The 22,141-nt window shown below is 41.5% G+C and overlaps 1 protein-coding gene across 1 annotated transcript in view; it reads left to right on the top strand.

Annotated features, from left to right (window-relative positions):
* DMD (dystrophin) overlaps window positions 1–22,141 on the top strand; it is a 1,354,185-nt gene that overhangs the window by 635,280 nt on the left and 696,764 nt on the right. Inside the window, exons 38-41 of the mRNA XM_056862020.1 lie at window positions 3,681–3,803; window positions 5,827–5,964; window positions 7,235–7,387; window positions 8,336–8,518. Coding sequence (XP_056717998.1) covers window positions 3,681–3,803; window positions 5,827–5,964; window positions 7,235–7,387; window positions 8,336–8,518 — 597 coding nt within the window. The remainder of the gene's footprint in view (window positions 1–3,680; window positions 3,804–5,826; window positions 5,965–7,234; window positions 7,388–8,335; window positions 8,519–22,141) is intronic.

The raw sequence follows: 22,141 nt of genomic DNA, 5'->3' as shown, positions 1-22,141 counted from the left end.
TAAACACCTGTGAGGGGAAAAAAACCCTATGAATGTTTGTACTCTGTCATTTTTTAAACCAATGGGAGCCCTTTGGCAACTCAAATAGATTCTACAATAAGTAATATAGGGCTGATATACACAGTTTGATAAATATATCATGCTTTAACATAGTCTAGTCTCTTTTTTAATTTGGGTGAATCTGTGTGGAGTCTAATTATACTTTTACCACTAGCCCGCCAATTCTATTTCCTGTCCAAGACAATTACTGAATGGGAGAGATCCTTTCTTTCTTATTACTGTTTTGCTTTAGTAAGTAAATATTTATTTGTAGGTAGGCAAAGGCCTTTACAAAGTAAATTAAACAACGAAACAAGAAAATTTTACAATAAAGGTAAAATGCAAGATGCCATATAAATTATGATAAAATACAGCACAACTGGAATATTTCCTGGCTGGCCATCAGTTCTAACTAGTTACATTCTTTGGCACAAGTTTAGCTCTTATCTTTTTAGCTGCTAAAGCGAAAAGTGACAGCCTATAAGTGATAAATTACTTTTTATTTTTTATTTTATTTTTAAAAATGTTCTGTAACATTGATTTGTTAGCTAGATATCTATCTAGTAAGTTTCAGCTAAAGCAGCAGATCAAGGATTACAAATCAGTGTTATGGAACATTTTTAAAAATGATAAAAAGTCAAGACTGTAGGAATGAAATCAAATATGAACTCTCTTTGTAATAAATAGGGTAAGATTAGTAAGAGATCAACCTGAAATCAATAAGATCAATGAAAAGAAGATTTAAATGACCTATTAATTTTTAAATGATGCAAATATAGAAGTTTCTTTTTAGGAAAAACTCCTTAATGAATACAGATAACAAATAATCTTATCTTGACACATACGTTAGTGGGTAGAATCTTGTGGTACAGGGAACAGTTTTATTAGAAAAGAAGAATCTCAGTTTTAAAATCTGGAGGTATATTCCAAGTAGATTGTTTTTGTTTTACAGTTGCTACTTATTTTGATCATTTATTCAAATACCTGCTCTTCAAGTTCTCTTTTTGCATGCCTAATTATTGACTTACATTTCTTTTGCCAAAGCCTGTGGTCCGTTCTGTTCAATTCATTAGGGCAGACCTTCCACTTTTTAAAAGAAGCCGTTTATTTTATATAGCTTCCTTGACTTGCTTTGTTAACCATGCAGGCATTCATTAAGACTTGGCAGTGCCTTTCCTAACCTATGGAATGTATTCTATCTGGGCTTAAAATAGTGTGGTTTTATAACAGCTTCCAAGCATCCTCTAGGGCAGGGGTTCTCAATCTTTTTTGCTCCATTCCCCCATTTCACCATTGTTCAGAATATAATTCCCCCCTTCCCAAGATAGTCTAACTCAAAAAAACAACAACCCTACAATTTTACAGATTGTACATAATCTATAGGACACAACACTTATCTGAATAGTGGTCCCAATTCCCCACCCCCACCCCGGGAACCCTAAAATTCCCCCAGGGGGGAATTCCCCCCCTGTTTAGAACCCACATTCTAGGGATTTTGCACAGCCCCCCCAGGAGCTGTGCAAAATTTTTTCCTATGCATCTCAATGGTGGCAACAGCTCCTGGGGGGCATTTTTACAGTTAGAGGCCCCAAACGTTCAGGGAATCTAGAAGGGACTCTCCTTGCAAGAATCCCCACGTTTGGTAAAGATTGGGTCAGGGGGTCCAGAGTTATGGGGTCTAGAAGGGGTCACCCCATCTTCTTCCATTCAAATGCATTGGCAAAGTGGCTGTGTTCACACTCTTTAATGTGATGTTTGCAATGTATCTGAATGGAGACGCAGGGCTTTAAAAAGTGGATAGTCATGAGCCTATATTGGTGGGGGTTCAGCCAGGGGGCAGGGGTTCAGCCAGGGGCCAGTGGTTGAGGACTGCAGTGCCTATCAGCCTGTTGTTGTCGTCAGGGCATTAAGGACATACTGGATGGTGTGGGTTGCTTTTCTAGGGCTCAATGGATGCCTATGGGCTATACTGTGGGTTTTGCAGGCATAACTATGCCATTGACAGAGGACATTCCTGGGCTGGGGCAGCTTAGGGAGCCCTCACCCTTGGGCCTGTCCCCTCCTCCACTGGTGCAGGGGTTGTGCCAGTGGCACTCTGTGGGGTAACTGTGGCATTGCCACACTGGTGCTCAGCAACAGTATAATGGTGCTGGGACACTCCACTAGCTTATCTCTGGGTTATACCGATGAAGCTCAAAGATATTCTGGCATAGACTGCTGGTTGGTTCCTTGTGCATTTTCACACCCACCCTAGGATTGCCCTGTTAGAAGTCTACCTAGTGTCAGGCCTTCGCTGTTTCAGGCCTTTGCTCTTGACATGAGTAGGCCTGATGGCCTTGGTTCACATGCTTCGTGCCAGACAGCCTTGGCTCCCATGCCGGTATAATCTGTGTAGTCTCGTTCATCCTGTGTTCTGCAGCTGTGGGGATAATTGGCCTATGCTGCCTGGAAACCTCTTATCTCGGGGTTACCTCACCTTATGATTTCACTAGCTAGAGTGTTCTTAAGCATGAACTTTCTTCTGTATCGTTATTAACAGCCTTCTACGTTCTGTAGACAGTCAGTTCTTTTAATTTACCTTTTTGCTCCTAATAAAGTATTATTACTTCAGGACCACCTGCCTGGATGAATTTGCTTTTAAGGGATGCTAGGGGTAAATGCCTGATCCTGACACATAGATTGAAAGGAAATCCTCAATCTTGATTTGGATTTTATTTGTCTGTCTTGTGTCTGTGTGATATATGAAAAACAATGAGGAAAACTAGGTGCACTACAGAGCACAAATCACACTCTCCTTAGCATACAAACTGCTGCTGGAACAAACTGAAAGTCAACTTTTAAGTGAAACAGTAATACTACTACATATTCTGTTGCACTGCAACAAAGAGCAGTAGTCGTAATATCAAGCTTGTAGAGAGCTAACATAATACTAGGGGTTTTTTTTATTTAGGAAATACAAATCTTTTCCCTGGAATACTTCATTTTCTAATCTAGTTGAACATGTAAAAAGCCTTAGTTGTTAGACGTTAATAACAAAATAATCTATGAAAAATAGTTGTATATAAGCATCTTTACAAAATGATAGTTTGTTATTATTGGTAAGATTTCTGAGGGCTTGATTTTAACCAAAGTGAGGTGTTTTAAAATTTTGATAAAATTGTTATATTGGATGCTGTTTCTGCTCTTGCACTACTAAATATGTATGTATTTTTACCTGTAGATGCTCCTATATAACCCAAATACATATTCATTAAGCATGTTTGCTATGCTGTCAAGCTGAGAAAATAATAAATATGTTTTTTAATTGATATACAGTATTATTATTTTTTAAAAATGTGGCTTTCATATGGTCTTAATGATGCTTTTTCATTTTAATGATTAGTGGTGTTTTGATATAGTTTTGATGAAGATTGTTTCTAACAAAGGAACTGCTGGGTGAAAACCAAAAACTATGAACAACAATTTCTCAATTGATGTAGTGCTACATGTTACCAAAGTATACTTTGATACATATTCAAATTTTTGTGTATGTAATTAATTTAACAGTTGGGGGCAAATCAGTTTGGTTTATGTGTGTAATAAAAAAAGTTAATCTTCTGTTCCTCTCTCCTTCCCTTATTTCCCAACCACATTTTTTAAAGCCCTTCATTCCTTTGAAGGAATTGGAGCAGTTTGACCTCGATATACAAAAATTGCTTGAACCACTGGAGGCTGAAATTCAACAGGGAGTTAACCTGAAAGAGGAAGACTTCAATAAAGATATGGTAAATTGGTTGTGATGGAAGTATGAATGAACTGGGAATGGGAATGGAATATATGCTGGAACAGAAATTAGAAACCTCTGCACTTTTATTTTACTCTTTAGACCACTGGTTCCCAACCAGGGGTCCATGGACCCCCAGGGGTCCGCGAGAACTAAATTAAGGTCTGCGAAACAAAGTTATAAACCCATAATAAATTAATATTTTCAATTAAAAGCTCTATTATAAATATATATATTCAAATATTATTCTAAGCTTAATGTTTAACTAACAGTTATAATTAAAGTTTATTTTCAAATTCTTGGAATTTTTATTTTGAATCTTGGGGTCCCTGCACTGAACAAAAAAGTCCTATTGGTCCTGGTCAAAAAAAGGTTGGGAACCACTGCTTTAGACAGTTGAAACACATTGTCATTCTGTTGAGCTGTTACAAAATCATAGTGTTGAATTTACAGCACAATCCACAAGGGGGAGCAAAAATGCTGAGTTGGTGTGACCCTGGCACCAGCATAAATGCCCCTTGCGCCAGTGTAATGGGCATTTACGCTGGTTTGGGGAGCTGCTCAGCAGTGCCACAAATGGATGTTGGCACAGCCACAGTGGCAGTGTGTGCCAGCACCAAAGGGGGCAAGTCCAGGGGTGGGGCTGGTGTTAGTCAGCTCTCTGAGCCCTTATGGCACGGGAACACCCACATTTGCCAGTGCAAACTTAGTCGGCAAAAAATTAGACACAGCCCATGGAGCTACATGCTGCAGTTCCATTGGGGGGGGGGTTGGAGGAGTGTCCCTGTCAGATTGCTGGCTGTAGCACAGCAAACTGCTTAGGAGGCAGTTTGGCTGCACTGTCGCTATGCCCTCCCTGGCGCAGCTATCCCCCCCTCCCCGATTGCACTGTTAGTATTTATAGTACAGAATCATAATAGTTTCAACAATATATTCCAAACATCCTTTTGTAGAGGATTTTTTCCCCCAATTACTCTTCTGATTAATTGTCAGAAACAGGTTGAAGAGTCTGTAATATATGAAACATCTAAATTACCATTGGCAGAAATAACTGTGTTGATGTGTTGACACTTTTTAGGGCACTCATTCATTCAGTTAGGTTGCTGGATGACACGATGTTTTTAGCCCTCATGCTCTCCAAGTAGCTACCTTGTTTCTTCTTTCAACAAGGTGCCACTTTACGAAACTGTTGAAAGAAGTGTCATCATTCAGATTGTATTCCTACCTTGACACCTCATCCGTTTCTGAAACATAATATGAACATTCTCCACTTCTATACTGGCCATCCAATCCTTCTCCTGGTGTGCTAGGGAATCACTAGGATGAATTCTTCTATTACTACATTACTAAAACCTCCGCTTCTTTCTTTAGGCTCTTGCTTTAGTAAGGTGCTAAAAGATGAACACCAGTTTTTGGATTCTTTCCTTGTATAACACTCGAAATACCTTTGGAAGCAAGCTTCTGTCCTTTCTTGTAGCATAGATGAGAGAAACCAATGTTATGAGCTGCAAACCTAGATGAGTCTGGCCACTTAAACTACTTTCAATGCAATCCTAAGAAGAGTTACCCTAGTTACTCCAGTTACTTCAGTATAAGCCCATTCATTTCAGTGGGCTTCTACTGGAGTAACTGCATTGGACTGCACTGTTTATTTAATCTACAGCTTTAAATTTCTCTCCAAATCCTTAGTCTTCACTGAGGCCTTTTAGTCTTCATCCCTAAAGAAACTAACATTACACATAATTAAACTGAAAGTCTTTTTCCTCCCCTATTTATCCTTGACCCCATTCCTGACATCCTTCTAGTGTCTCCCCTGTGGTGCCTGCAAAATCCTTAGTGCAAAGACTTGACTTTTTCTTACCAGTTTGCAAAGCGCCGAGCACATTAAAGGCAATAGATGTTGATGATGCTGGGGGGGAAATTAAGGTTTTACAAAAATGGCCTGGGACAGAAAATGAAATTTTTTTTTTAAAGGAGAGGTGGCGATTTGATAGAATTAATGCTAATTATTTTGCTTTAATTAGAATGAAGATCATGAGGGTTCTGTAAAAGAACTGCTTCAGCGAGGAGATGCCCTGCACCAAACAATCAGAGATGAAAGAAAAAGAGAGGAAATAAAAACTAAACTATACTTACTGCAGACTAAACACAGTGCTCTCAAGGTACATGATATTATTTATAAATTCATTAATTCTAAATCTTTTTCTTTTTTCTTTACTGTACTATGAGGAAAAATGAAGCATAATTTTTAAAATGTGTGGGGAGAGCGACACTAAGTTCCCTATTCAGTTATGATTTAGCAGGCATTACAGAGATTTGGTGGGATGATTCTGATGACTGGAATGTAGCAGTGGATTGATATGAGTTGTTCAAGAAGAACTGAAAGGGTTGAAGAGGAGACGGAGTGGTGCTGGATGTGAGGAGAGTGAGTACTTGTTAGGAAATACTGGAGGAGGAGGGTGACCGCCCAGTGTAAGGTATCTGGGTGAGAATAAGGGAAGGAAGGACAATAGTATTGTGATTGGGAGTCTGCTACAGACTGCTTGACCAGGGTGAAGAGGTGGATGCTGTCCTCCTTGAGCAGCTTGACAGGGTATCCAAACAACATGACCCGGTAGTTATGGGTGACTTCAGCTTCCCTGATGTGTGCTGGCCAGGGAGACTCACTACAATAAGAATAGTTTCTTCGGATATGTGCGGAGCAATTGCAAGATAAAAGAGGTGATAGGCCCACCATTGGTTGAAAATGGAGAAACTCTGACAAAGGAAAAAAGGAAGCAGAAAAGCTCGATGCCTGTTTTGCCTCAGTTTTTTTCTCTGAAGAAGAGAACAGGCTCATCTATAGATAGTAGTAGGCAAGACACAGCGTCTGGGCAGCTGGTTGACATGGACAGAGAGGTTATTGAGAAGCAACTGGCTACATTGGATGAGTACAAATCCCCCAAGCCAGATAGTGCACCCGAGAGTGCTCAAAGAACTTTCTAAAGAGCTTGTAGAGTTTTTGTCCATCATCTTCCAAAACTCTTGGAGGATGGAAAATGTGCCGCAAGACTGGAGGAAAGTAAATGTTATCCTAATTTAAAAAAAAAAAGGGAAGAGGCATGACCCAGGAAATTCTAGGCTAGTCATTCTGACTTCCATCCCAGGGAAGATATTGGAACAGATTTTAAAAAGATCAGTCTCTTTCCTCTTCAGCTAAAGTCTTCCACATTTTGCTTGTGAGGATCGCTGAAACCCCAAGAGTAGCTTTTCAAGGGAAGCAGGTGGGCTGCAATGGGAAGGAAGATATGGAAAGGTTCCAATTCCAGTTGGTTTATATATAAATATCTGTATCTTGATCAGAAGGTGAATACACACACACATTCATGTACACCATCATTTTATCAGATTAGGCATTTATCATAATTCTATTAAATGTGTGCACTTGAACAGGATCTGAGATCTCAACGAAGAAAAAAAGCTTTGGAGATTTCTCATCAGTGGTATCAGTATAAGAGACAAGCTGATGATCTGCTGAAGTGGCTGGATGATATTGAGAAAAAATTAGCAAACCTTCCAGATCCTCAAGATGAACAGAAGCTCAAGGTAATGGCATTTAAAAGTGGTGTTCCACTCAGTCTCAAAAATGAATATGCAGATATGTATATATGTATTTCTTGTGTGTCAGTGTGTTAATCTATATGTATATGTTAATCTATCTATTTATCTATGTATTTCTATGTGTGTCAGTGTGTTAATCTATAGAATACTAGCAATTCAGTTCTTTTTATTCTTACTGTAAAGAAATTAATGCTTGATGGTAAAACTGCTCTTCTAATTTTTTAAAATGTTTTATCATACAAGACAAAAAGTGAATTTAACAAAATGTTACTTTTTTGCTTATATCAAATGTTCTGTCTTTAAAAAATATCAACTGTTTTCTAGGGGAAAAAATTAACTGACTGTATCTTTGTTCCAGATGATCAAATGACTTACCGGTATATGGATGAACTTTTCATGTTAGCACATTCCTTTTCATCAGAACATATTCATACATCATTGTTTAAAGTTTAAAGATTGCTTACATGTTTTCAAAGAATTGCTATGTTTATTTTGCATCGTCTTCTTTTGCTTCATCGTCTTCATTTTTTACAATAGTATAAAAAAGCTATTAAAAAAACCCAAATAAACCTCTAGTCATGAAACTGACAAGTACTATGGGTATTTAGTATTTGATTCCTATAGATTACAGTGAGCCAAGTATCTTCCACACTACTCAAATAAAAAATTAGACAGTCTTTGGCCTGCTTTGAACAGCTTTTCAGAATATGTTTGTCACTTAAATATCTAAATTTAACCTTCTGGACAATCCAAGCCTCACCTATGTTTGTTCTGTTTTAATGTAAACTAAAATTTAAAAATAAGTGTGCTTTTTGTTTGTTTGTAACAACAACAAGAGGGAAAATATCTAAGAGAAATATTATGTTAATTCTCAGGAGTTGATTGCTTTAGTTAGCTAATTTTCCTGGACCATGTATTGGTTTTGCTCAATAGGAAATTGACCGAGAATTGGAGAAGAAGAAAGAAGAGCTGAATGCGGTACAGAGGCAAGCTGATCGCTTGTCTAAGGATGGGGCTGCAAAAGCAGTGGAACCAACCCTGATACAGCTCAGCAAGCGCTGGCGAGATATTGAGAGCAAATTTGCTCAGTTTCGAAGACTCAACTATGCACAAATTGTGAGTTGTTCCTGGCAAACATATATGTTTGCAAAAACTGCTACTAACAGCATCCTAATAACTATAAGAATTCCCAGTGCTATTCCAACCTGGCTAAAGCAAAGGCTTTGGTCAACTAACAGATACTATTTTGTGTTGAGTACAATATAGAACTTGTGGTACATGGTTTGCTGTGGATAACATCCTTAAATTAAATAACAAAAGGGCAAAAATAGATGTTTTGGCATTAATGAAAAATACATATTGGTTCCTGTTGCTTCATTTTTTCCATGCCATTACCAATTTAATCCTGTCAGCTTACCATACCTTTATTTTGTTCAGTAAACATCTGTAACACAGAAATACACATTTTCAATTTGCCATCCCATGCAAAAACTAATTATCTTTTATTTATCATAATGTTCAGTCTATACACATTTAGGGGAAAAGTTCAGCATTTTTCTTCCTGCTACTTGCACATGATTTAGACTTCTTTGTCTACCTAACAGTTCACCCAAATAATTTCTAAATTGTCATAGTTTTTCAGTAAAACTCTTGTAAATCAAATCTTCTCTTTCATGGTATACTGGGGACCCATTTTTAAATTTTCAGTTAAGTCTCTTGGGTGGTAAAATCTGTTTTACCTGAAACTGTACATTCAAATAAGGGATGCACTCAGGTTCATCGGGTCTTGTCTATTAAAATGGAGTGGTTATTCAGTTTTCTTTTCCATTCTCACAGTTGTATTATCTATGAAAAACAGATGAAAGCAAAAGGTTTCATATAGTGAGTAAGGATTGTACTATATAGGGCATTCACATTCTCTGGCTTGGCTTTTTTCTCATTTGTACGTTTAGAGCTTCCCTACCTCACAGGGATGTTGTGAGGATTTATTATTATGTGTATTCCCCTGTGAAAATTTAAGACATGTTTTTAAAATCTTTACTGAACTACCATCTGCATAAGAACTACCATGGCAATGAGCAAGCTGGAAAAAACCTAAGAGATGTCTAAAAGTAAGCTTATGGCTCATATGACACTCCTTCACTAATTACCTGAAAATGTAACACCACACAATTTCAAGTAGGGTGCCTCATCCTTTTGAAACAGGCCAGCACTAGTACAGCATCCAGCAAACACTGGATCTGCTGCACTGATACTCAAAAGACCATCCCTGTCGGGCAAAACTGTCAAACAAGCAGCTTTGGTGAAGAGGCAGCAGCAGAGGTTATAGAAAGTACCATAGAGGATTCATTCCTTTTGCTGTTTGTGTATTCTTCGAAATGGCAAAATAGTATACTAAATCAGGGGCACAAACTTCTCAATTTCCTGGTGAGAGCACAGGGCTGAACCTGGTTCAGGCCTATACTTAGATCTGTACTAAATTATTTCAATGTGAAATTATTTATATTTCCAGAATCCATATGCCAGCAACAATTATTCATGTAGTTTTAAAAATATTTTTTTCACTCTTAAATAGTCTGAATCTCAGTCAAAGAAAGAGAAAAAAGATCTCATGAACTCCTTCACTGAGACAATTTCAGTACATATTTCATTCATGTATGACATTAAATACTTCTCCCCCTCTCTTTTCCTCACAGGCTGAGTGTGTAAAGCCCACCGCACTTTATGGCTAAGTGGGGATTTGAACTCAGGTCTCCCCAATCTTAGACCAACACTCAAGCAGCTGTACTACTCACATACTTGATATTCAGTACAAATCAGCACCTTTAAAATGTTCCAAGATCCCCAAAAAATTAAAAGTGGAGTTGGCAGCCTTTGTGCAAATAGAGAGGATGAGACTGCATAGTTTTGGCTGGCAGAGCAGTGATAGTTATGGGAGCCAGCACAAAAGAATCTCAAAGAAATGAGGTCCATGAATTCAGGGTGAGGCCAGAATGAGAATCTATGGATTTCCTAGCTCTGAGTTAATTAGGGGTGGGGGCTTCCCAGAAAGGTGACAAAAGCAGATTGCATCCAGGCAGCGTAGACAAAAGGGCCGGTAGGGTGGAGGCTTCCCCCATGCCTGGATCATGCGGATAGGCTAGGAGACATTCAGGGATGGTCAGCAAAAGGTAATCAGGTATAAGATTTTGAGAGCTGATGCTCCCTTTGTTAGATACCAATGAAGGGAGCTTTGACTCTGAAAAGCATTGGCTCCAGAAATCTTGTTGGTCTCTAGGGTACCACTGGGCTCAAATCTAGCTGTACTTACATCATAGTTTGTGTTGCAGGCTACAGGAAATACGTTCTTCAATCCAACCACTGAGGCAGTCTGATTGCTAGATGGATTGCTCTTTCCCTTTCCCCCTCCATGTTCTTTCACTCTCTGTTGTTTCTTCACATATAGTATTATCCCCCCCCAATGTTCCCTCTCCCTTTTTCTTTACAAAAACGAACAAAACCAGCCCTGTGCCTCCTGAAAATTGTTAAGTTGCTACAAAGACAAACAAGACTGACTGAACTTGATAACCTGACATTTTGAGCAGCTTCATTATATTACCTGGTGTGTGTGTGTGGAGGGGGGGCATTGCCCCTGACAGGAATTCCTGGGGGGGCTTGAGCCCCGCTGCCCCTTGTTGTTAACACCCTTGAACCAAGTGGGTAGTGAAGAGGAAAGTGAATTGGATTTTTTTGGAATACAAATGAGAGACAGAGCAAGAGACTGTGAGCTTCATGGCTTTGTACCATTTGCCTAGTAGGGGGTGCTGCTTTGCAAAACACTTTTCGAACACAGCAATTAAAACTGCAGCATAATTTTTAGGTAGTTTTGAAATTCAAGTAATGATTACTGTTTGGTCTGTTTAGGGTACCCTCTCAAGTTTTCTGTTATGGAATAAAATATTCTACATGATATTTAAAATAGCCACTAAAACGCCATCAGAAGCTAAGCAGGGTCAGCCCTGGGTAGGCGTTGGATGGGAGACCACCAAGGAATACCAGGGTTGCTATGCAGAGGAAGGTACTGGCAAAACCACCTCTGTTAGTCTCTTGCCTTGAAAACCCTATAAGGGATTGCCATAAATTGGCTGTGACATGACGGCACTTTACACATACACACACGATTCTATTAGCAATATACCATCTGTGTTAAGAAAAAAGAAGGAAGGGAATGAAATCCTGTTGTTCAGAACTCTGACTAAGAGGGAGTTTAATTTGAAACAGCCAATAATTGTAATCTAAAAAACCAGCCCGAGCTTGCAAGCCACTAAAGCCCTGCGCAACAGGAGGTCTTTGTGTGCACAAATTATGCAAACATTTCTACCTGTTCTTCGTCAGGCTGACTATTCTAAGCAGTTCCTTAAACTGATCATTCAGACATCTTAGGGGAGTTTTCAATAAGGGCAAGATAATGAGAGAGACCCACCCTGCCCAATTTGTCATAGATACACACTCTGATTATGTAGGCTATGCAAAAACCCTGGATTAAGGCCAGGGCTTTATTCATTAATGCCTATTTGTAAAATTCAAATATAAGGGGAAAATGAATTGCAAGCTAATTTACCTTATCTAGTTTATACAAACCCCATTGTCAGTTGTGTTATTTGTTGTTGTGAAGTACTTTATTCATCCATAAAGCTTTATGCTGTGCTAAAAACAAGAGCATATCTTAGATGCTAGTTTAAAACACATTTGAAACAAATATTTTTGAAAACATGTGAAGCAGTTTCCACTCATAACATGATTTGGGGTTGCCCTATACATTTATAGTACAATCATAAGTAGAGTTACACCCTTCTAAGACCACTGCCTTCAGTGGGTTTAGAAGGGTATAACTTTGTTTAGGATTGTACTGTTAAAGAAGTATATATTCCATATATTCTGTTTCATATTATTGGATCATTCTGCTGGTCCATCAAGGCCCTCAACAACCTGATATCCTGGGCATTTTCTTCATTAACATACAAGTGCTTTTAATGTAAAATACCAACCGTAGCATTATTGAAATATCACTAATCATTGCGTTAGTCTAAAAGTGCTGGCCTGTTACTTTAGGATTGCAGGCTGATTTACTAGCAGAGATGTTCAGGATTTGGGTACCAGGCATGTTGCCTTCATTAGGAGAGAAGAGAAAGCACAAAATGTTTACTAAATGATAAATGGCCTTCATTGATTATTTGTGTGCCATCTTAAGCTGGTCTACTCAGAATCCTACTCAGGTATATCCAGGGAGGCTTACTCCCAGGAAAGTGTTCTTAGGATTGCTCAATATGTCTTCTGATCATAAAAATGTCAATGTGATAAAAATACCTATATATTATGGTAAGTCTATAGATAATACATACATGGGGTCGCCATGAGTCGGAAGCGACTTGACGGCACTTAATACACATAGATAACAGTTTCTTTTCAACACAATCAGCTACAAGTTATTCATTAATTAGGTCTGGTTTTTCCCTTCTTCTGAAAACAAAAGCCAAGCACAGAATTTCTTCAGAGCACCTTTTGGGAAATATTTTCTATTTGTATCTATATCAACACAGTTCTTCTGTTTGTCTGTTACAAACCAGAGAAATAAAATTATAACCCATCCAAGCAATTGTCTGCTTTTAGCTCAAGAGCACTGAGATGTTACTGGTGAACCATGGCCAGGACATACATTTGTTTTATAGCACAAATGTAACAAGCATATTTACATATTTATATAGCAAATGACAGTATCTTCACACTAGTTTTGTATAGACGCAGGTGTGCAGTGAACATAAGGAAATTGAGCAGTCAAGCAGGTGAATTTGAGTAATCAAGTCACCTCTGTTGGAAACAGTGCCATATAATTTATCTGTCCTCTTTCAAATATGATGTGTTATTAAGCAACAGGAAAGAATTGGATGAAATCTGTTCCCTTCCAGATGTTCCATTTAGACATGAATCCTTTGTATCATTCTGCCAAATGAAGGATTTTAATTGTTTGATGGTTGGTCTGCAGTGTGTTCATACATGCAAAGTGGTGTTATATGCTAGCAATGGTTATGATAATAAATACTATTTAAATGTGTAGCTATTCTGCAACATTTAAGCTTTAAATTCTGTATTTTTCTCCTATCTTTAAATTCTAAATGAGATTAGTTTTGTACTCAAAATAATATTTTAATTTTGACAATTGGATATTGTATTTGGGAAATGTGCCATTCAGATCTCATAATTTTACTCAGTACAATACAGCTTTCCAAATTGAGGATCTTTTTACAGACGAACACAGTGTCGTTTCCTTAACAAAGACATGTTGGTGAATTTAAAAAAGACAACAGTTAAGATAAATGGCTTCCGAGGCAGCTTTAAAAAATGAGATTGACATTTATTGTTAACTGACTTTTAAAATTACTCTTTCAGCATTGGCAGGAGCCCTTTCTCTTTGCCCAATATAAACTGTATAACAAGACAGTAGGACTCTAGATACTATAAGGATTAACAATCCCTTGCAACTTGTTTTATTGGCAGTATCTTCTGGTTAGATTATTTTCACATGTACAGGCTACAGCATGCATTGATCCCCATCTTAGAGCTGATGGGCACTATGATGCCCATCAGTGTGTTTCCTGGTGTCCACTTCCATCCTCAGACCACCTCACTGGAACAAAAGGTGCTTCAGAAAAGCCCATGAAACATCACCTTTATGTGTTCAGGGAATATCTGTTTGGAAACTGCTCCATCTATCAGAGGATAACACTTGGCTTGGAACTTTCCAACGTTTTGTGATTGGACCCAATAATAGCCACTTTTGTTTGAATGCCTGCTCATGGTAGTCATTTTGTAGTGGTGCTAACTAACTTCTCAAAATTCCAAAAGGACCCATAGGTTCACAAAGTTGAGGATCCCTTCTATAGTGCAGCAGTGTAGCAATTGCATTTTCTTCATTTGCATTCATAATCTCAATATTTCACTATATCTGTCAGAAAAAAACTGTGTAGTGCATAGTGATTAAACTACACACGTTTGGGTTTTTGTCTCTGGGTGTCTTCTAGTTATTTGGATTACCATATTGGGAAATGACTGCATTACACATTCCAATTTGTAGCGGGAATAAATAGCATGTGAAGGCCATACTACTAAACACCCATCATGCAGCTGAGTAGAATTCTCTACAACCAACTAAAGTTGTTATTTATTTTGATTTCTGTAACCTGCATTTTCCATAGAAATGCACAAGGTAGAAAGTCAAATAAAATGCCCTAATTTAACTAGGAGTATTATGTTTCCTATATTTCTCTATGGGATGATGATGATGATGATGATAAAATATGTGTATGTATAATTATTACAGGTGACCATTGAAATTTTACCCTTTTAAAGCAAAAATAAAACATGGTAAAATATATTTGTTATATTCACTCAGGAATGCAGAATAATATTAATAACACTTGCTCTTTGCTTCCTTTTCTAAGATAAATTAGTATGCAAAAAAAAATTGTATGTGACTTTAATCCAAATGCACTGCTTCTGTACTTCTCCCTATCAAATATAGCTCATTTGAATATGACATGACTATCAGGATCTACTGTTTGGTGGGCTAGAACTGCAGCCCAAATGGACAAATATGCCCTTCCTTAGGAGAAAGCTTGTGCATTTCACTCATCCAGTGAAAGTCACAGACAAGCATCAGGAGGAAAGATGTAACATACATAATAACTTGGGGAGTAATTACTGAATCATAAATATATGAAAATTGTGACTAATAGTCTTGAGTTTAATAATGATTATAAATACCTTGTTTCTATGTAGAAGCAAATCAGAATGAATACAGTGAATATATACAATGAATACAGTGAAATTAAGATCACCACCCACATGGACAAGAAGGTGGGGGTGGGCTGAGTTGGCCATTTGCTCCATGCTTGGGGCCCAGAAAAGACGCTGGAATCACCAGCATTGCCCAGGGCACCAGCAGCATCACCACCTGGATCCATAGGATGCAGCTCACCTCTGGCTCCCGCACCCTCCTCAGTATCCGCTGTTCCCACTCTGTTGCCATCCAAAGAAGTCGAGTCTGCCTGCTGCATGGGCTCGCCCTCAACCACTGGCCCTGGGGACTCCATGATACCCAGTCTCTGCTGGACGACTGCCCTGGCTGCTACAGTTTGCTTCATGGGGTTCAGGACATGGAGGTGGTCCACAACATCAGCTTTGAACACCAGAGAAAAGGTTCCTGGAGTGGGGTGACAGAGAGCGTAGCCTCAGCCCATGTGGGCACCCATTAACATATTTTTTGCTACTACCTGTCTTCATAGTCACCTCACCTCTGTATCCCCCCCCCTCTGCAGCTCAGCTGCTCTGGTCTTCCTCCACTTCCCTTAACTCCATCTCCTTCTGGCTTGGCACAAGGGAATAATGGCCTGAGTTGTTGGGACCCGAGGTCCCAGACTTGCACCCTGGCAGGAGAAATGGGGCAGCAGTGTTGGCGGTGGCCACTTCCTTCCTTGGCCACTGCCGTAGATGGTCCTGCAATGGGATTCCCACTATGAGAGTTGTCTGCAGGGGGAAGGAAAGGAGTCATTGAGTTATAGGGGTGCAGGAAGGGTTGAGGGGACAACAGGACACCTCACACTGCACAACACCTCAAAGCCGCGGCCACCCACTACCATGGGTGGTATCACTACCTGCATGATGGTCTCAGCCAGCCTACCCTGGCATGGTGCCCCTTCCTGCCTCTCTTGCCTCAGCTAGGCATGTGACACATCCACCTACTGGCAGTACTATATGTTTGGGTGGCACTATGCTGTGCTTGCTAAGTTCCCGGGCAGCATCCATGATGCTCAGATTTTTGCAGCATCTTGCCTCCATCACCTATTGGCCACATGGACAGAGGGCAAAGGATGGCTGCTGGGTCAGTGGTCAGAGAAGGGGGGTGAGCCAGCAGACAGAGTTCCTCAATCCTGATGGGTATCATTCCATCTATGCTAGTTGACTGTGTATACTCCCTCCTCCCTTATTTGCTGACTTCGTATCCCAAGGGTGACCTGCCAGACAGTGCAGCCTACAACCAAACACACTGCCAGACACACATGGTCATAGAACGGTCATTTGGCCAGTTGAAGATGCGGTTCCATTGCCTCCAACATACAGTCGCCAAGCTCATCACCATCTGTGCTATGCTCCAAAACATGGCTCCAAAACCAATGGCTGCCTCAATCCATCATGTAGCTTGTTGGAGGATCCCTTGGTTGGGGGGCAGGATGACACACAGTCAGAGGAAACAGTGGTGAGACAGGATGTCAGAAGTCACATTGAGCATGAGCAGATGCCAGAGCACATTTGGCGCAGATGGGGCCCAGTCACTCAGTCCACCTTTTGGGGTCCTCTGACCTCTGGTTCCCTCAGAGAAGGATTGACCATCAGCAACGGGATGAGTGGAGCCCCCTTGTGTTTATGGTATTCATAGGGAATCTGCTTCAAGCCGCAACACCACTACCATCTGTGAACAGCAAATATTCTGCTTCAACAATTTGTGGTTTTGTTTCTGATGGCAAAGGGCATCAGCAGAAGCAGAATTTTAGTGTCCAGCCAGCTTCCTTAGGAACTGGATCATGGAAAGAACTGCACATCTATGCAGATGGCTGCTCCCTCCACAGGCAACCACTTCACAAAGGGGGGGTGCTCCTATCTTTTAAGGTTCTGGGCTGGGATAAACAGGAGCCACCTGGAACCTGGTATGCCATCTGTTTCAACAGCATTTATTATCCTGTTTGTCATTTCCCCAGAAGCCTGACATGCACAATAGCGACACTAATCTTTTTTGCAAATGGTCCCCTACAAAACCCAAATTCTGCAGCTTTATCTTGCTCTTCCCCTTCATTCGCATAGTCAAATGGGGCTGAGGTTTCTAGGATCCGTCAGGCCCTTCCAGGTTTCTGTAGTGCTAGACACCCAGAAATTGACCAGCATTGTTTTCCACTGTCAAGACAGCCAGACAGTGCAAATGCTGGCGGCAAGGCGTTTCTAATGGACAATGTCACCTGCTTCACCCCCACACCAGCGGAACAGGGCAGAGAGGTTCCAACTATGTATAACCTCAGGGGAAATGGGTGTAACTCTCTTGGGATGGCTTCCAAATGGGATGGAGGACCAAGAAGGACAGCAGGCTACATACAATTTACACCTTCCAACAGCAGGATTTTCTGTGGCCAGGGCACAGTGTGGCATGGGGGGTTAGTAGTTGGAGCCGCAGCTCTCCCTGTTCAATCTCCACCTGAGGAATGACAAAACAGACATGTGCATATGCAACAAGAGGCGAAGAGCTTTTTGGGGTGGACCTCTTCCACAACCGCCACTCCTGGCAAAGGTTCACTCTATCCAAAACACGTTCACTTGTCTGGCTCTCATGTCCAAGCCAAAAGCAAACAATGAGTCCATCTTGATACACTCTCCATGGGAGTCTGCTCCTGCAAGGGAATGAGGTTAAGGATTGTGTGCTTATCCATTCTACTCAGCAAGGTACAGCTCTGCCCCCCCCCCCCATAGCTCCTTGTCGGAGGAGCCTGAGCTGCCAGTTCAGTGCAGATCCAACAGCTTGGGCTCCCCCCCCCCAACAGCTGTGGTGGCCAGTCCCAATACACCAAACCCCCTTGTGCAAAGGGGTGATCATAGAGAGGAGGGTCTTGGGCTCCTGCCGCCCCTGCTGGCTGCCAGGCTTGGGTGTGAGAGGTGGCACTGTAGGGGCAGCTCCCGACTACAGACAAAGGGAAAGGGGAAATGAGGTTGGAAAAACAGTCCCCTGCTTATCTGTCAGTGCGTAGCTGCTTTTTTGGGTCCTGGCTGAGGAGATGGTGTACATGTTTGGGTTCAGAACTGCGAGAGGTGACCCACAGTGTGGACTTTGCTCTCCCTGTTGGTGTTGGTGCTTCTTGGGACCTCATGGCCATGGCAGTGAGGTGGAAGAGTTCACAGATAGAGCTAGTGGTTCACAGATAGAGCTAGTGGTGCTTCTTGGGACCTCATGGCCATGGCAGTGAGGTGGAAGAGTTCACAGAGCTAGTAGAACAGAGTTCACAGATAGAGCTAGTGGAAGTCCCTGACTTCCTCTTCTGCAAACAGCTTTGCCATTTGTGCCAAAACCTCTGTCAGAAGACTGGGAGGAACTCACAAGTAAAATGCACCGCAGAATTGGGTGCTGCAGTGATTAGGAGAAATCAGGTTAAATTGCCTCTTTCTCCCTCTTCTTCTTATAGCTTGTGTCAGCAGAAGATGCTAATCCCCTTCTTGCTGCAGGCCCCATCTTGTGGCACATTTTTCTTGTGAGGGTCTCCCACTCCTCAGAAAATGGGAGAAGTGCTGTTTTTTGAGTGCATCTACTGAGTTCAGTACAGGTGTTGTTACTTGTTAATAGTCTTCCCTACCCACAACAGTTTTCATTGTGCGTGCCTAGAGTGGGCACAGCCATACTCATTCATCTGTTCATCCTCAACTGCCACAGAAGCAGCTGCCGCTAGAGGGACCTTCTCATTCTCAATGTCTACAAACTATGTGTTTGAATGCATGTGGAAGGAGAGGACATGAGTGTGCTGGCCCCTCTCCTCTGCTTGATCGCCAGCTCATGAGCATGGCATCTACATGTGGAGGTAGTGTCTGTGCATATGCTCACTCCCCATGATCAGCAATATTGAGATATCAGCATCTCCAGTCACAGTGAGGAAGTGTGCATTCTCACTGTGTAAATGTCCTGCTGATCCTACAAAGGCAGGGTATAGGGTAAGTGTAGTCATGCCCACTGTCCCTTTCCGTGCATTCAGGCAATATGTAGGGCTGTTGAAAAAAAATTCAGTAAAATTCTGATTCAGCAAAATTTGGCCCGTTTTTATTCGGGAAATGCCGAAGTCCGAACTCCCCCGCTTCGGGTCCATGCAATTCGGCATGAGATCCGGAGTTCGGAGAAAAATTTGGCAGAATAAAGCCATTAAAAACACAATTGCGCCTTTCCGTGGCTCCGGGGGGGCATTTTTGGGGGTAGAGGTCCCAAACTTTCAGCGTAGCTTGAGGGGACCCTTCTTGCAAGAACCACCAAGTTTTGTAAAGATTGGGTCAGGGGGGGCTGAGATATGGGCCCCCAAAGGTGTCCACCCTCCTTAATGTGCATCTCTGACAATGGGGGTTTGCAATTAGCAGAGCTTGCTGCCCACGCCCAAAGCTCCCAGCCCCGACAAACAGCTGAGCTGCGGGGAGCAAGGGTGGGGCAGGTGCAAAGAAATTTGCAAACCATGCAAAGGAACACATTTGCAGCCATGCAAACCATGCAAAGCAGCATATTTGCAACCATACAAACCATGCAAAGCAACACGTTTGCAACCATGCAAAGCAACACCTGACACCTGGGAGTTTGCAAACCATGGAAAGGGACAGAGGCAGTATGCATAAGGAGCAGGAGGGGGTGGAATTTCCCCTTTTGCATCGGACTCAGGACCAGGCAAATGCATTCTTAAGTCACAATATGAAAACCAGTTTTCAGCAAGCATCAAAATAGATCTAACCAATCTTATGAATGAGGGGAAACCTGAGGACACACAACTGAAGCCCCCCCCCCCCCGTCAAACCAGGGAGAGAGAGACTCAGGGGGCACCCCCCCACAGAACAGGCGAAAGCCCCCTTTGGCTTCCCCCCCCACAGAAACTGCTCCCTCCCCCCCACACACAGACTCTGCTCCCCCCCACACACACACACAGGAGAAAAATTATAGAGAAAAGCCCCAAAATGGGTATTACTGTGGATGACTTCTGTTCCATCAGGGGGCAACCCCCCACAGAGCAGGCGAAAGCCCCCGTTGGCTTCCCCCCCATCCACAGAAACTGCTCCCTCCCCACACACACACAGACTCTGCTTTCCCCCACACACACACACACAGGAGAAAAATTAGCTGTTTGTCGGGGCTGGGAGCTTTGGGCGTGGGTGGCAAGCTCTGCTAATTGCAAACCCCCATTGCCAGAGATGCACATTAAGGGTGGGGAAGAAGACCCAGCTTGGCCACCGATTGGCCGCAGGAGAATGCTGGTTACTAACTGATGGTTATGCTGCTGCGCCGAACCCCGAATTTGCTGAATTTATTCGCCAAACACCCCGAACTCGCTGAATTCGGCTCCCCGTTTTCCCGCCTTTTTTGAGTTCGGTTCCATCCGAACTAAAAAACACCGAATTAGGGGAAATTTGGCTGTTTTTCAGTTCGTGATGAAGCAAATCGACAGCCCTAGCAACATGCAGAGGGGTTGTGTGTAAACCAACTTATGCTGGGTCTATGCAAATGCATACCTTGGGGAGTCAGGATTCCTTATTGTTAAGATGTAATTTTTTTTGTAAGCTGATCTTTAGCTTGTGGTCAGTTTTATAATACACTATGTTTGGTCAATTGAAGGCAATGTTGAAGGACTCTTGGCTATTAGGGCTGTTGAATTTAAAAACATTCGGTATAATTTGGATTCGGCTTTAAATGGTCTTTTCCCCCTGGGAAATCCTGAATCCCCCTATACTGGTATAGGTAGGAATTCGGGTTTCCTGAATAATTCGGCCATTTAAAGCCATTTAAACACATTCATGGCTTTCCGTGGCTCTGGGGGGGGGATTTTTGCAGGTAGAGGTCCCAAATTTTCAGGGTAGCTTGAAGGGACTCTCCTTGCAAGAACCCCCCAAGTTTGGTTAAGATTGGGTAAGGGGTCCGAAGTTATGGGGTCTGGAAGGGGTCACCCCGTCCTCCCCCTTGGAAATGCATTGGCAAAGTGATTCTTTAATCTGATCTAATGTATCTCAGTGGGGAAGCCGGGCATTAAACGTTGGGTGGGAAAGTTCGCCTGCACAGAGATACTATGTGATACACTTTGTCTCTATGGAGGTGCAGCGTGAACTTTCCCACCGTTTAAAGCACAGCTTCCCCATTGAGATACAATGCAAAGGTCACATTAAAGAGTCTGAACTAAAGCCTTTTTTCCAATGCATTACAATGGGGGAGGATGGGGCAACCCCTTCCAAACCCCATAACTCTGGACCCCCTGGCCCAATCTTTACCAAACTTGGGGGTTCTTGCAGGGAGAGTCCCTTCTAGCTACCCTGAAAATATGGGACCTCTACCTACAAAATTGCCCCTGCAGGAGCCATGGAAAGCCAGATATTCGGGAATGGCAAATTTGGCTTTTCCAACCTCCCGGATTTTGCTGACTCGGTATACCAAACCAGAAATTTACCGAATTGGCATTTATTCTGTATTTTTTTTTGTTCGGTTTCAACAATCAACAGCCCTATTGGTTATGACACAATTTAGGACTACAAACTTGAGACAGTGGCCATGATCTCAATGGTTGTACAGAAAAGCTATACCTAAGTCTACTTAATATTCTCCCTGATATCATTTGCAAGTTTTCTTTCTAAGTATGTATGAATATGCTAGCTGGGGAATGGTGCTATCAACATTCTATAAAAAATTCAACCACACACTTGAAAATTCAAGTGGGATCATGGCCAACATATCTGCAATGTCTGGTAGTTCATTTTGGCTATAGTGAGCTGTTAAAATACATGAATATAAGCTGCATGTTGGAGAAGCATTAGGTAAAATAATGTGGCAAGCAGCTTTAACAAATTATTGATTCAAATTAGTAGTAGGTAATCATTACATTAAAACAATTTGAGGGAGATGATCTGTCACAGTGATACAAATGTGTCAAGAAAGTC

The sequence above is a fragment of the Euleptes europaea genome, chromosome 16, assembly GCF_029931775.1.
Source record: "Euleptes europaea isolate rEulEur1 chromosome 16, rEulEur1.hap1, whole genome shotgun sequence".
Lineage (NCBI taxonomy): Eukaryota > Metazoa > Chordata > Lepidosauria > Squamata > Sphaerodactylidae > Euleptes > Euleptes europaea.
The sequence above is the reverse complement of the archived record's forward strand: the minus strand, read 5'-3'. Positions and strand labels throughout refer to the sequence as shown.